At 38.8% G+C, this 14,161-nt stretch overlaps 3 protein-coding genes across 3 annotated transcripts; all 3 read right to left on the bottom strand.

Annotated features, from left to right (window-relative positions):
• Positions 1–893: 893 nt before the first annotated feature.
• On the bottom strand, positions 894–2,147 carry LOC115533673 (olfactory receptor 2K2-like). Its single transcript, XM_030344279.1, has one exon. The coding sequence runs from the start codon at positions 1,895–1,897 to the stop codon at positions 962–964; it is 936 nt and encodes a 311-aa protein (XP_030200139.1). The 5' UTR covers positions 1,898–2,147; the 3' UTR covers positions 894–961.
• Positions 2,148–2,182: 35 nt separating this feature from the next.
• LOC115533672 (olfactory receptor 4M1-like) lies at positions 2,183–7,004 on the bottom strand. The gene has a single exon (XM_030344278.1). It carries the CDS (start codon positions 4,756–4,758, stop codon positions 3,751–3,753), a length of 1,008 nt encoding a protein of 335 aa, XP_030200138.1. The 5' UTR covers positions 4,759–7,004; the 3' UTR covers positions 2,183–3,750.
• Positions 7,005–8,435: 1,431 nt separating this feature from the next.
• LOC115533695 (olfactory receptor 51L1-like) lies at positions 8,436–13,071 on the bottom strand. The gene has a single exon (XM_030344322.1). The coding sequence runs from the start codon at positions 9,890–9,892 to the stop codon at positions 8,972–8,974; it is 921 nt and encodes a 306-aa protein (XP_030200182.1). The 5' UTR covers positions 9,893–13,071; the 3' UTR covers positions 8,436–8,971.
• Positions 13,072–14,161: the final 1,090 nt, after the last annotated feature.

Raw genomic sequence — 14,161 nt, 5'->3', positions numbered from 1 at the left:
AGGTACCCAGCACTTTTCAGACCACACTCAAGCTTATGGTTATTGTCCCCACCACTTCTAAAAACAAACTGACGCCCTTGGATACTCATATAGCAGGCCTAAACTGTGCAACAATTGACAGTTGCAGAGTCAACTGGATATTGTCATAATTTGAAACATGATTATCGTTCATAACGTATAATATGACGTACAATATTAACAAATTCATTGAGATTGTAGCAAGCTGTCGGTGAACATGCAGACTGCTTGATGGCCCTGATGTCAAGAGGGATTGATTTACGATACTAGTACAGAGTTCCAGTTGATTACAGATGAAATACTGCCATAGAATGCAAACACATTTTCAATCCGTCTCTGATGATAGCAATATTCTTCGGTTTGTCATAGTCCACAAACCATTAAGAATCTACCTGTTACCGAAAAATAGCAAAAACACAACTGTTCATGACTTTTTCCTCTGGAATAAAGAGTAGTTCAAAGTTGAAATATTTCATTTCCACCCACCCATGTTCTTTTATTGAACGATATAAAAAAAAAATGGCATGTTGTATGGAGACAATATGTAACTATCAAGCAATACAATTACATTTATATATCTGGAAATCTCTATGGTTTTTTTATACCCTTGGACCCATTCCAATGGTTCACCAATATATACAGCGTATAATGTATAGAAAATCCTAGAAAGGCTTTTTAGCACACATATATTGCTAATTAATGCTGATAACAATTTAGCATACATATTGCTATGATTATTAGAAATTATAATTAATGTATTTTTTTAATGATATTTTCTACACCTTGCCATTGTAAATATTCAATTATAATAATACATGTAAAATATGAAAATTAATAAATGAGACTAATATTCTTAACTCATAATTCACCTTTTCTGTTATCAAAAATTAACCAAATCGAAACCTAATGGAAAAAGACTTAAAAAATGTACCCACTTAACCATTTAATTTGTAACTTTCTTGTGAAACAAAATAAACCTTATTCGATTACGAATTTTGGTAAGTATAATACCATATATTAGTGGGTTGAGAATAGGAGGTATTATAAGAAACTCGAGTGATAATGCATTTTTAATCATTGGCGACACATCTGCTGAGCCAAATCGCATAAACATCACATCAAACAACACAGCCACGGTCACATTGAGCAGAGTCATTAAATGTGGCAAACAAGTTTGCATGAATTTTCTTTTGCTCTCTATCGACTTCACACATGTTCTGACCAGATAAAAGTACGACATAAAAATATAAACAAAATGAAAAAAATAAATAATGATGGTAATGTAACTTAAAGCAGCGTTTGTCAGACCAGGAGAACAAGCGATTTTAACTACCAACCAACTGGCACAATAGAGTTTATCTATGTGCGTGCCACATAATTTCAATGTATATGTTTTTATAGTAGAAGCCAGTATAATTAAATAAGGAATGACCCAGGAGAAGCATGTAAGCAGACTGACATTGTGCTTTTTCATAAGAGAGTGATAATCGAGTGGTCGGCATATTGCAGCATACCTGTCATAGGCCATCAGCGCAAGGATAGAATATTCAATGCAGACTGAGGAATATATGACCAAACCTTGCACCACACAACCGCCGATCGAGATAACGTGCCAAGAGAAGAGCAGGTCCAGAAGGAACTTGGGGTAGAAACCGGCAGTTCCATAAAGAGCATTGAGGCACAGGTTACACACAAAGATATACATGGGTTGGTGGAGGTTTTGGTCCAAGATGATGGTCAGAACCAGGGAAATGTTAACCATCAGAATTAGAAAGTAGCAAAGTAGAGTGAGGGAGAAAATAACCATTCTGTTGGTGGTCTGCCCGCTCAACCCTGAAAGTGTCAACATTGTTATGTCAGAAGTGTTATCCATGATCATGACATGATCTACAGTAGCCTCCTCTTCACTCCTTCACTGTGAGTCAGGCGTCGTTGGTGCTTTCAAACTCATGCAGTCATTATGTAAGAGTTTAATGTTTCCCCTGTGGCCGGCAGTAATATTAGTTAATCTGACTCTCGCACACTATGCCGAACACAGTCCCAGTGGCAGGGGCGGATCCATGATGGGGCCTGGGGAGGCCAGCCTCAAAAACACCTCTATGGTTTATGTTGATTTGTCATCGCGATAATATGTTATACATATTTGCATAAAGCGGAAGCCTTGTATCTTCATAATTCATTTATTTGTATAAATCAATGCTTTTGGTCACTCTTTATGTATGTCGGTGGCTTTACCTCGTAGGTCCACTCCGCTTCCATCTTGAAAAGCAGGTTAGTGTAGCATTGGCCATCCAATCGTAGCCAACTGTCTTCAAGAGCCTCTTGATAACATTTACCAACATGAGATTTTTGCCAGGTGTATTCAACAACAGGAAATGCTGCTGCTAAAATGAACTTTTTAACACGTCAGTTGATTCGTCAGCATTTTTCTAAGCTATAATTAGCAGGTGAGGCTACATTTCGTCCAAATATCCCATTGGTATCCCTCAGTCATTTGACAGATGCTTTTATCCAAAGCCACCGGCCGGTGAGGCTTTAACCATTGAAACCTACAGTGTTGGACATTAGAGCAGTTCCTTTAAACTTAAGAGCTGTAACAACTGGACAGAGTGGCTTTAGAAAATAGGGTTATTATTGTTGTGAGTCTAAACAGCTGGCTGTCATTTACATTCCCTGGGCTACAGAATTAAACACATAGCGGTGTTGATTATGCATACTAAAATGACTATGAGACCTAACCGCCTTTGTTCTAAACTAAACTTCAGTTGATCTCAGATTAAAATACATTACGTGTTATGTTGGATGGAAACAACAAATGTGTTTATTAATACACATACACAGATACTCATCTAGCAGGCCTAAACTGTGCAACAAGTGACAGTTGCATAGTCAACTGGAAATTGTCATAATTTGAAACATGATTATCGTTCCTAACATATAATATGACATATAATATTAACAAATTCATTGGGATTGTTGTTGAACGTGCAGCCTGCTCAATGGCCCTAATGTCGAGAGGGATTGACTTACGATACTAGGACAAAGTTCCAATTGATTACAGGTGACATACTACGATAGATACCTTTGCAAAAACATTTTTCATTCTGTCACTGATAATTGGAATATTCTTCGGTTTGTCATAGGCCACAAACCCTCAAGCTTCTACCTGTAACAGATAAATAGTTAATCACAACTGTTCTTGATTTTGACCTCTGCAATAAAGAGTAGTTTAAAGTTGAAATATTTCATTTTCAACCACACGCATGATTTTATGGAAGAATATTAAAAAAAATGGCATGTTGGAGACAATATCGAACTAACAAGCAATACAATTAATTTTATATATCTGAAAATTGCTTTGGTTTTACCCATTACATGGACTTTTACCCATTACATGGACATGGTTCATTGACGCTGCACCAATATATACAGCGTATAATGTATAGAAAATCCTATAAAGGCATTTGAGCACACAAACATTGCTAATTATTGCTGATCACAATTTAGGATACATATTTTTATGATTATCAGACATTATAATTAATGTAATTTTTTACGATATTTTCAACAACTTGCCATTGTAAATATTCAACTAAAATAATAAATGTAAAATATATAAATGTATAAGTGAGACTCATATTCTTAACTCATAATTCACCTTTCCTCTTAGCAAAAATAAACCTAATCGAAACCCAATTGAAAAAGACTTTCAAAATGTACACACTTAACCATTTAACTCGTAACTTTCTTGTGAAACAAAATAAACCTTATTCGATTACGAATTTTGGTAAGTATAATACCATATATTAGTGGGTTGACAATAGGAGGTATTATAAGAAACTCGAGTGATAATGCATTTTTAATCATTGGCGACACATCTGCTGAGCCAAATCGCATAAACATCACATCAAACAACACAGCAACGGTCACATTGAGCAGAATCACTAAATGTGGCAAACAAGTCTTCATGAATTTTTCTCGGCTCTCTATCGACTTCACACATGTTCTGACCAGATAAAAGTACGACATAAAAATATAAACAAAATGAAAAAAATAAACAATGATGGTAATATAACCTATAACAGCGTTTGTCAGACCAGGAGAACAAGCAATTTTAACAATCAACCAACTGGCACAATAGGGTTTATCTATGTGCGAGCCACATAATTTCAATGTTGATGTTTTTATCAGAGCAACAAGTACCATTAAATAAGGAATAATCCAGGAGAAGCATGTAAGCAGACAGACGTTCTGCTTTTTCATAAGAGAGTGATAATCGAGTGGTCGGCATATTGCAGCATACCTGTCATAGGCCATCAGTGCAAGAATAGAATATTCAATGCAGACTGAGGAATATATGACCAGACTCTGCACCACACAACCCCCAAACGAGATCACGTGGCGAGAGTAGAGCAGGTCCAGAAGGAACTTGGGGTAGAAACCGGCAGTTCCATAAAGAGCATTGAGGCACAGGTTACACACAAAGATATACATAGGTTGGTGGAGGTTGTGGTCCAAGATGATGGTCAGAACCAGGGAAATGTTAACCATCAGAATCAGAAGGTAGCAAAGTAGAGTGAGGGAGAAAATAACCATTCTGTTGGTGGTCTCCCCGCTCAACCCTGAAAGTGTCAACATTGTTATGTCAGAAGTGTTATCCATGATCATGACATGATCTACAGTAGCCTCCTCTTCAGTCCTCCACTGTGGGTCAGGCGTCGTTGGTGCTTTCAAACTCATGCAGTCATTATGTAAGAGTTTAATGTTTCCCCTGTGGCCGGCAGTAATACTAGTTAATCTGACTCTCGCACACTATGCCGAACACAGTCCCAGTGACAGGGGCGGATCCATGATGGGGCCTGGAGAGGACAGCCTCAAAAACACCTCTATGGTTTATGTTGATTAGTCAACATGATAATATGTTATACATATTTGTATAAATGCGGAAGCCTTGTATATTCATAATTCATTTATTTGTATAAATCAATGCTTTGGTCACTCTTTATGTATGTATGTGGGTTGACCTCGTAGGCCTCTGTCTTGAAAAGCAGGGTAGCATTGGCCATCCAATAATAGACAATACTTTCTACAAGAGCCTCTTCATAGCATTTACTAGCAAGAGTTTTTTCCCAGGTGTATTCAACAACAGGAAATACTGTGCACACTGTTGTTGCAATAAACTTTTTAACATGTCAGTTGATTTGTCAGCATTTTTGTGAGCCATAGGTAGCAGGTAAGGTTACATTTCATCCACATATCCCAGTGATATCCAGTGATGTCATTTGACAGATGCTTTTATCCAAAGCGACTGACAGGTGAGGCTTGAAACAATTGAAACCTACAGTATTGGACATTAGAGCAGTTCCTTTAAACTTAAGAGCGAGTGTTTTTATTTTTTTATTGGTGTGAGTATGAACAGCTGGCTGCCATTTACATTCCCAGGGATACAGAATTAAACACATAGCGGTGTTGATTATGCATACTAAAATGACTATGAGACCTAACCACCTTTGTTCTAAGCTAAACTTCAGTGGATCTCAAATTAAAATACATTATACGTTATTTTGGATGGAAAGAACAAATGTGTTTATTTATGCACACAAAGATACTCATATAGCAGGCCTAAACTGTGCAACAAGTGACTGTTGAATAGTAAACTGGAAATTGTGATTATTTGATTATCGTTCATAACGTATAATATGATGTATAATATTAACAATTTCATTGAGATTGTTGCAAGTTGTCGTTGAACATGCAGCCTGCTTGATGGCCCTAATGTCAAGAGGGATTGACTTACGATACCAGTACAGAGTTCCAGTTGATTACAGATGACATTCTGCCATACAATGCAAAAACATTTTAATTCGTCTCTGATGATCGCAATATTCTTCAGTTTTTCATATTCCACAAACCATTGAGTTTATACCTGTTACCGAAAAATAGCAAAATCACAACTGACTTTTTCCTCTGGAATAAAGAGTAGTTCAAAGTGTGGATTCTGACTTGTTGATGAATGCGGGCACAGATACATACAATGTCAATGCAAAGATGGGAATAGAAGCATATATTTTGCCAGACAAGCCAACGGTGCGAATGGCTTGAATGTCAAGGCAATGTCAAATTCTACTAGCGCGAATGACGCGATTCTGCTCATTCGTGTGTTTGTTCTTCAAATTATGCCTGATGCTGAATCATTTGCGCAATATTTTTTTTTCTTGTGCAACACAAGTAGAATATTGGCTTCGCTTTTAGTGTGAATGCACCTTAAGAGTGCCGTCCCCCAAAGATTTGTGTTTGTCCACTTCTTTTTTAGGTCAAATTGTAGCATGACACACATATATATACAGGTACCAATCTTAATTTTTTTTGGTATTGTTAATGTTCCAGTCCATTGATTGAAATCCAATCTAATGTCCAAAACTATCAATAAAACCTAGGTTAATATTAGCTGTTGTAAGGCATAATCTGCCTCTATATCGTTTGGGTTCATCCTTCAGAGTCATCACTGAGACCCTGTTTCCGATCAATGATTGAGTGATGCACCCTTCCTCAACGTCCAGAAAGCCTTCTGTTACAGTTGGACTTAAAGGACAACTTCTGGGTTTTTGACCCTTGAGCCTATTTTCCTTTAATTTTGGGTCTTAGGAACTAATTGCAAACAAGAATTTTGTTCAAGTGCGGAGCGCGAAAGTGGAAGCCGCAATTCACAAAACTGGATGCAATGTCATCCTTTGAGACAAAGCTGCACCTACAGTTAGGCCTTCTAATAGTGCTTGTTTTTCCAATGACATTTATAAGTGTGACAACATTATCGAATGGATTCTTACAAAGGAAAATAACGTATGCTTATCTCTGGCTTGATTCGATGTTCTCGTTATTGTGCATAACCATAATCAAACATTGCTGTTTCATGGTAATTGCAAAGTGATGCACAATGTCCACTCATTCAAAAAACCATCTGAAACTATCCGAAGCCACAGTCAGGAACAATGTGAATTAGAGATGCACCGATTGCAAAATTCTTGGCCGATACCGATTTCCGGTTTTTAAGGAGGTCTGACCTGCCAAAACCGGTTTTTCCGATACCGATTTTCTAAGAAATAATTATAATCATATAATATGTTGATAGGTTTTCAATGTAGTGAGTCCCCGGGACCCACAGGTGGCGAGTTGGGTGGGTCCCTGAGAAATTCAATGGGTCCCGACTCCCCAGTTTAAAAAATGTGTTTCTTTTTTATTATTATTCTATTTCTTAAATGAAATTAATAGTGTTAAACTCAATACATGAAATTGTCATCTGAAAAGCGCAGCCATTTGTATGTGGTGAGCCACTGCTTCAGAAAAGTTCGCTTTTTTTGGGAGGAACATGTAGAAGGTTGAGGCAATTCTTCTGCAGTGGGCTCATCAGGCTCAGTAGAGGGGGAGGCAGAAGTAGGTACAGGCAATGTTGAGGTACTCTCTCTAGGCTGATCAGAGTCAGGGAGGAGTGCAGAGGTAGTGGGGACAGAAAATGCAGCTGCAATAGTTTGCTGACCTGCAATAGGTTTCATCTTTTTCTTTGGTGGTATTTTTGCGTTCTCTCTTCTCTGCCTGTTTCTCGAGAAAAACGGGATCTCGTTGGAAGCGCGATGTATGCGCAGGCGCCGTTTGGGCATAACAATATGTAGGCTGCCGTTCAATGTAGTTTTCATCACCACCACCGGATTATGTTTCATTTATTTCATTACAGCACGTCCCCTAAACGTTACAACATAATCGACACGAATGAGCACAGCATCGAGCAGTGGAAACGTGGGTTTATTTACTATGAAGTTTGTATTTTTAATTGTTGAAATGAAATCAGCGGTGACGAGCTAGTTGTTTTGGTAGCGGCTAAATTAGCATGTCGCGATACTTTGAACAGGGGATCACGTCTGCGCCGAGTAGATGCGCAGAGGGTTGAAACAGTGCTTGTCTGGTCTGCTCACAAGAAGGTTTCTTTGGCCAGTTACTGTGATTAAACACGAGTTGTTTAATGTTCACAATGTATCGTTTTTCATGGGGAAAATTAGATGCGTCCCCGGGACGCATGGATAGTGAGTTTAGTGCGTCCTTTCAGATTTGAATGCGTCAGGGACGCAGGACGCGTACCTAGCAACATGATCCCCCACGGCTTATTTTTGACTTGCAAGCATTACAAACAGCGTGTTTTGGGTCGTCCTGGCACACAGTGAAATAAGTCCAAATCAGCGACATGTTTTTCTTCCCGCGCTCTGGGCGCCTTGAGCTGCTACGCACCGCGCATGCGGGTGAGTTTGATCGGCCGAAAACCGGAAATTACGACAGTGACCGGCAGGTCACCGATTGTGGCCGATTGGATACAAAACCGGCTTTTTTAATCGGCGGCCGGTTGATCGGTGCATCTCTAATGTGAATCCCTACACCAGTTGATCTATCCAATCAAATTGATCGCTTTGCCCCTTGCCATGCATCCTGTTATATTATATATAAGTTGTTTAGCTCTTTTACTTTGTTTTATTGCATCACTATTTAAATTTCATGAACACACACATCCAAAATGGCATTTCATTCTTATTCTTATACCCAAATATTAAGTTTCAACAGCTGTTTTTTCATGAAAGAATAAGGCAAGAGCCGCAATACTATATATTTTTGGTTATTTATAATACAGGTTGAGAAGATTTTGTTACAACTGGTTTTAAAAATGGTCTAACATGCATACATACAAATTAGCCTGGCACCGCCCACCTACCTACTTCCACTCAATTTTCATTTCACTTCTTTACAAATTAAATGAAGTACGATGGTCTGGTAGGGCCAGGCTACATACAAATAATATGAAGCAATATTTTGACATATTTGGATAAGGGTTTTGTCATCAGTAAGACTCTGATACCAATAGGTTGTTGGAGTATCGTATCCCACTAGTAATTATTAAAGGCTATGTACAGTATTATTTTTTAAAATAACATTTAAGAATATTTTTTTTTATCTCTTGTAGCTTAATCCCATACATAAGAGGGTTCACAATTGGGGGAATCACAACAAACTCAAGTGATATAACTATTGCTGCAAATGGACTAAATTCTTCTATATTAAACCGACTCAGGACAACATCACAAAACATTGAGACAGCAAAATTAGCAAAAGTAACTATATGTGGCAAGCAGCTCTGTAAGACTTTGAGCCTAGACTCTGAGGTGCCTTTTCTACAAATAAGAAGAATGCGCACGTAGGTATATGCAACAAAAAGTAATGGTGCAAATATAGTACCTGAAAGAAAAAGTCCAACCACGTTATTGATAAAAGTTGTTACACAGGACAGCTTTAAAACAAGCCAATTTGCGCAGAATACCTTTGGTATATTATTACCACACAGGGGAGTTGTAAAAGACAGACAGGCAGATGGGGACAGAACGCATACGGGATAGATATACGCTGCGGCTACAATTGTTATCACCTTGTTTGCTGTCATCTTGTTGTGGTAATGCAAGGGGTGACAAACAGCCACATACCTATCATACGCTATGGCACTCATCATGGTCAATTCAAATGTTGCATATGAATAAATAAAGAAGATCTGAGTGAAACAAGCCGGAAGGGAAATGGCATGAGTGTCGGATAGAAGGTCTATCAGGAACCTGGGGAAAAAGCCAGCTGATCCATATAGAGAATTGATGCAGAGACACAAAATCAAAATATACATGGGCTGATGCAGCGATTTCTCTCGTGAGATAACCAGTATGATGATGACATTAGCGAACACAATAACTGAATACAGAAGAAAACAAAAGATAAACGCTGGATAGCGGTAGTATCCAATGTTTCCAAATGCAGTGAGGTTAAAATAAAATGGATGTGAACCATTTTCCATTTGACCAACCAAAGGATTGAGAGTTCTTCAGGGGAAGAAAATGTTTCAACGCTGGAATCCTCACATGTTTTGTGTGAAGTTCAAATCCTTCCAAATCTTTTGTAGGACGATGTTAGTAAGGTCACAGCTGTGAAAGAGTTGACTGATTACAACTATGAAAAGACTTAGTTAGTTAGGAACATAGTTTCAGAATTATTCACACCCGCATTGGTAAGGAAAGGAATATCAAAACGTTGGTAGACTTTAGCCGATTGTATGTGGTGTTGGTCCGGCTAAGAGGCAGTAGTAACTTTGCTTGATGTAGTCGAACTACAGTATGAATTTATAACAGAAGCCCAATGCCTTCTTTTTTTTGTTCGATGGGGCTGACGTCATCATCATCGTCACACTCTTGATAATATTTAATATTCACATCCATAATTATATGGATATATATAATTATATCCATAACTAATTCTTTGGGCTTATTTTACTTAAAAGTGGAAGTGAACCCCCTATTTCAGCTAGAATTTGAACACCCCTATATCCCCTTTTTATCCCCATTGTAACTTTGTAACATACATATCTTAAACACTTTGAGTATGAGCATTATAATCGGCAATGTTGAACATGAAATACTCCACACACCATGGAGTTAAACGAGCCTTAACCTTCTCAAATGCACCCATCACCATTAACTGCTCCCCAGACGGAGAACCATACATCCACACACACACACACACAACGTGGCGGTAGCATTCTTTCTTGGCATCAGTGTCTCTTCGTTGTGTTGTCAAAGTGCATTTTATAAGACAGTTCGATTTCACAAAAAGTAAGCCACTTGAGTTTGTATTTAATGACGCTATAATTTTGGTAACCTACACTATGGCATTGAGTACTATATTTAAGTTCAGAAGATATATTAAGATGCAAAAAATAACCAAAAACTAAATCGTGTTGTTATTTTTTAGGCTACGGAAACACTTTTTACACTGATTGGCCCAATAGTGGCACTATAGCAATCGTCTGAAAACACTAACTTTGAAGAAACATATCTCCTAACCCCTTTGACCTACAGTCATGACACCTGGCACTCACACGTGTCTCCTAATGAGGCACAACTTTGCCTGAAGAGCCTTTGACTTCCGTCTGGATAGATTTTTTGCCATTTTTTTTAATATGTGAAAAACACAAAAAAAACAATTAGCACCTCGCATGCATAGTTTTGCCTATGTTTAGACGTTAAGGCGCAGCTCCCTAGTAGTCTTGTCACAGCTTTGTTTTTTAGGGACCCAAGCAGTGTGTGAGTTACCCTGTTGTGAGCCAATCTCATAAAAAAACACAGATTGTTGGTCTCTTCAGATGCAGTTTGTATAAATCTGTATGTTTATTTATGGTCAACGGCTTGCACAGATTTAATCTCCAAAGCTCTGTTAGGGTTAGAAAATGTAGTGATTTGAAGCTTGAGTCCAAGTATACCGAATCTTTAAGTCTGGTGCATTCGAAGATGCGTCACGAGTCGGTCAACTAGCTTGCTTGTCAATCTTTGTCAATCTATTGCATTGATATTTCCGGCAAAGTTTCATTGGGGTAGGATTATGTGTGTTGAAACAGATGCACAACAACAAGAGGTTGTTGGTGAGTCACAAAAACTTTCCGCGTTGGCGTTACAGGCCAAAAAAAAGGTTGGGAACCACTACGCTTACCCATTCTACACACTTTAGACACTGGAGAGGTTATTGATTCCCAAAGCACCAAACAAATAAGTTGTTATTGATGTAAGGTGTTGGTGATTGGGCATTTCAGCGGTCCCTGGTGTCCATTGTCCGTGATAACCCACGGGCTCCAGGGAACACACCTTAAGGGGGATAGTCACATTTAGCACCACTAATTACAACCTATGGTCACTGCCTTAATGAGGTGTTCAGACAAAACCCTAATGAGACACCAACGAACAGGTTCACTCCAATAACACAATTTTGGTGCATTTTACAAACCCAAAGATCCTTTACATGAAAATGAAAAAGGTTTGTTTTTAAAAAGATGACATTAGACATTGGGCTTGGGATGCCTGGGGTAATAGCGTTCCTTAGAGCTGGTCTGTTAAAACCATGGCCTTGGCGCTTAAGGCCTGTATTTGCGTGTGTGTGTGTGCGTTTGTGCGTGCGTGCGTCTGCCCGTGCGTGTGTGCGCGTATGTGTTAGTCCTGAACTGGATGAACAGAGATTCCAGGCTGGCTGGGATTTATTTTGGCCAAAAAGGTATAAAACAATAGAAACCCTTATTTACAAATATTACGTTAAGATTTGTTAATGTGTCTATTTCTGTGACATGGAGGTGAACTAGACCGCCCCAGAGTCATGCCAAAGGGAAGGACTTGTAGCTACATCGCTCTAATGAAGACCACAGGGATGGGTAAAGCAGCCATAAGTACCAAGTGGATACATGTATGCAAAACAGGCTGTGTGAGTGGTCAACAGGTTGCTACATCGACTTGGAGGGTAATTAAACCCGCTCTTGGGAAACTCAGAGAAGGAAACTGCCCATCATCACAACATACCTGAATGGTCCCCCATGATGGGAGAGTTGAGAGAATGATGAAACTCGATATGATGAAAAAGGGACTTTATTCAACATGAAGCACGTAATCTTCCTTTAGATAGTTTTCGAAATCTATTGTTGCAAGACTCTTAACTCCATACTATGTGTGTTTCTATTGGTGAATTTATATAAATTATTTTCCCTGATAATGTTTCAATAATTTGATATTAAGTTCCATAAAATAATAAGCATTAGAAAAAGCTTATTGTCTTTTACATTTTCACACTAAAAGTTATGCTGGTCGATATAAAAGTACAAAATCCACAGAGACAAACATAATTGTAATATGGTATAAAAATAGGGTTAGGGTTAAGGGTTACATAAATAAAATATAAAATCGAAAATAAAGTTTATCTGTTCATCTAAGTTCAAGCCATTTTGGTAGGCCTATTTGTTGACAAAAAATTCTTGAATAACGGTACAAAAAGTTGATATTATTCTTATTATAATGGTGAAAAAGCTCCAAGATGGTCTCTTGGAATGTGTGTGACATCATTTGAAACCCTACTTTATGGGCCCTATTTTAAAGGTCTGAAACGCAAGTGAGATGCGCCAAGCGCAAGTAGCTTTGTGGGCGGTTCTACGGCGATGTCGCTATAGTTTACCGGCGCGAAAAATGACTCTTGCGCCCGGCGCATATCTAAAAAGGGTCGGTCTGAAGCAGCCTCACTTCCCTTAGGTGTGGTTTGGGCGTAACTGCAATAAACCAATGAGAGTGCCAGCTCCCATCCCCTTTAAGAGCCATGACCGCATTTGAATCTGACGAGTTGATATTTTGACAGCCCGTCTGCAGTCTCCGATGAGACAGATGCACATGAATTTCAAACTTCAAATGGCTCAGTTTATGGCCAAATAATATGGCCTAATTCACACATGGAATAAGGTTTTCTTCGAGTCCTCAAATAAATTTCGGCAAAGAAAACGTAGGCTATATGATAGGCCTATAACATGCGGTAACTGTGGTTATATTTAATGATACACGAAATTCATTATAAACATCGTTTCTTATCAGTATTGTATGCATTATCGTTATCGACTTGTGTTCCTAATATGCATGCGTCCGTCCCCCGTTAATATACATTGCCATGGACTGTATTATGCGTTACGTGTTTAGTTGGCGTGTGTTTAAACAGATGGACGCACACATGTGCGCGGGCGCGCGTGTGTTACACATACACACGCTCGCGCCCGCATTCATTCTTTCTTTTTAACACTCACTCGCGGTAAAACAATGTTTTCTCACAATCAAATACTCATCAATCCTAAAAGTTATGGGCATGTAAATGATGTCTGTGTCAAGAAAATATGTGTTTGCTGTACGGTGTTTGCAGATGCATTGATTTAAAAGTACAACTTATTACCGCTGTATCAGCTGTTATTTCCCAAATAATTTTCCAAGAATGTGTAGCTAGGTAGATGAGAGAAGTGTATGCGCGAGGTGCACAAGCAACATTATGCATGCGCCCTTAAAATAGCACCTGAACAACGCGCCACTGACTTTAAACCAGGTATTTCCTGGTTTGTGGCATAAGTGTTTTCTGGAACGGCCAAAATAGCACCAGGGAACGTTTGGGCCAGATCACGCCTCCTCCTTTCGCCGAGCCGCCCCTTGGGGCGCCAGATCATTCCCTAATTTACCGACGCGTGCGCAGGAGGGAATAGAATGCTCTGCGCCAGTTGCAAACTAGC

This window comes from Gadus morhua, chromosome 20 (genome assembly GCF_902167405.1).
Source record: "Gadus morhua chromosome 20, gadMor3.0, whole genome shotgun sequence".
NCBI classification, from domain to species: Eukaryota; Metazoa; Chordata; class Actinopteri; order Gadiformes; family Gadidae; genus Gadus; species Gadus morhua.
This window is presented reverse-complemented; position numbering and strand designations above follow the sequence as displayed.

Bases quoted from the DNA above. Each gene is read 5' to 3' on its own strand.
- LOC115533672 (XM_030344278.1), bottom strand. From the start codon at position 4,758: ATGAGTTTGAAAGCACCAACGACGCCTGACCCACAGTGGAGGACTGAA.
- LOC115533695 (XM_030344322.1), bottom strand. From the start codon at position 9,892: ATGGAAAATGGTTCACATCCATTTTATTTTAACCTCACTGCATTTGGA.
- LOC115533673 (XM_030344279.1), bottom strand. From the start codon at position 1,897: ATGATCATGGATAACACTTCTGACATAACAATGTTGACACTTTCAGGG.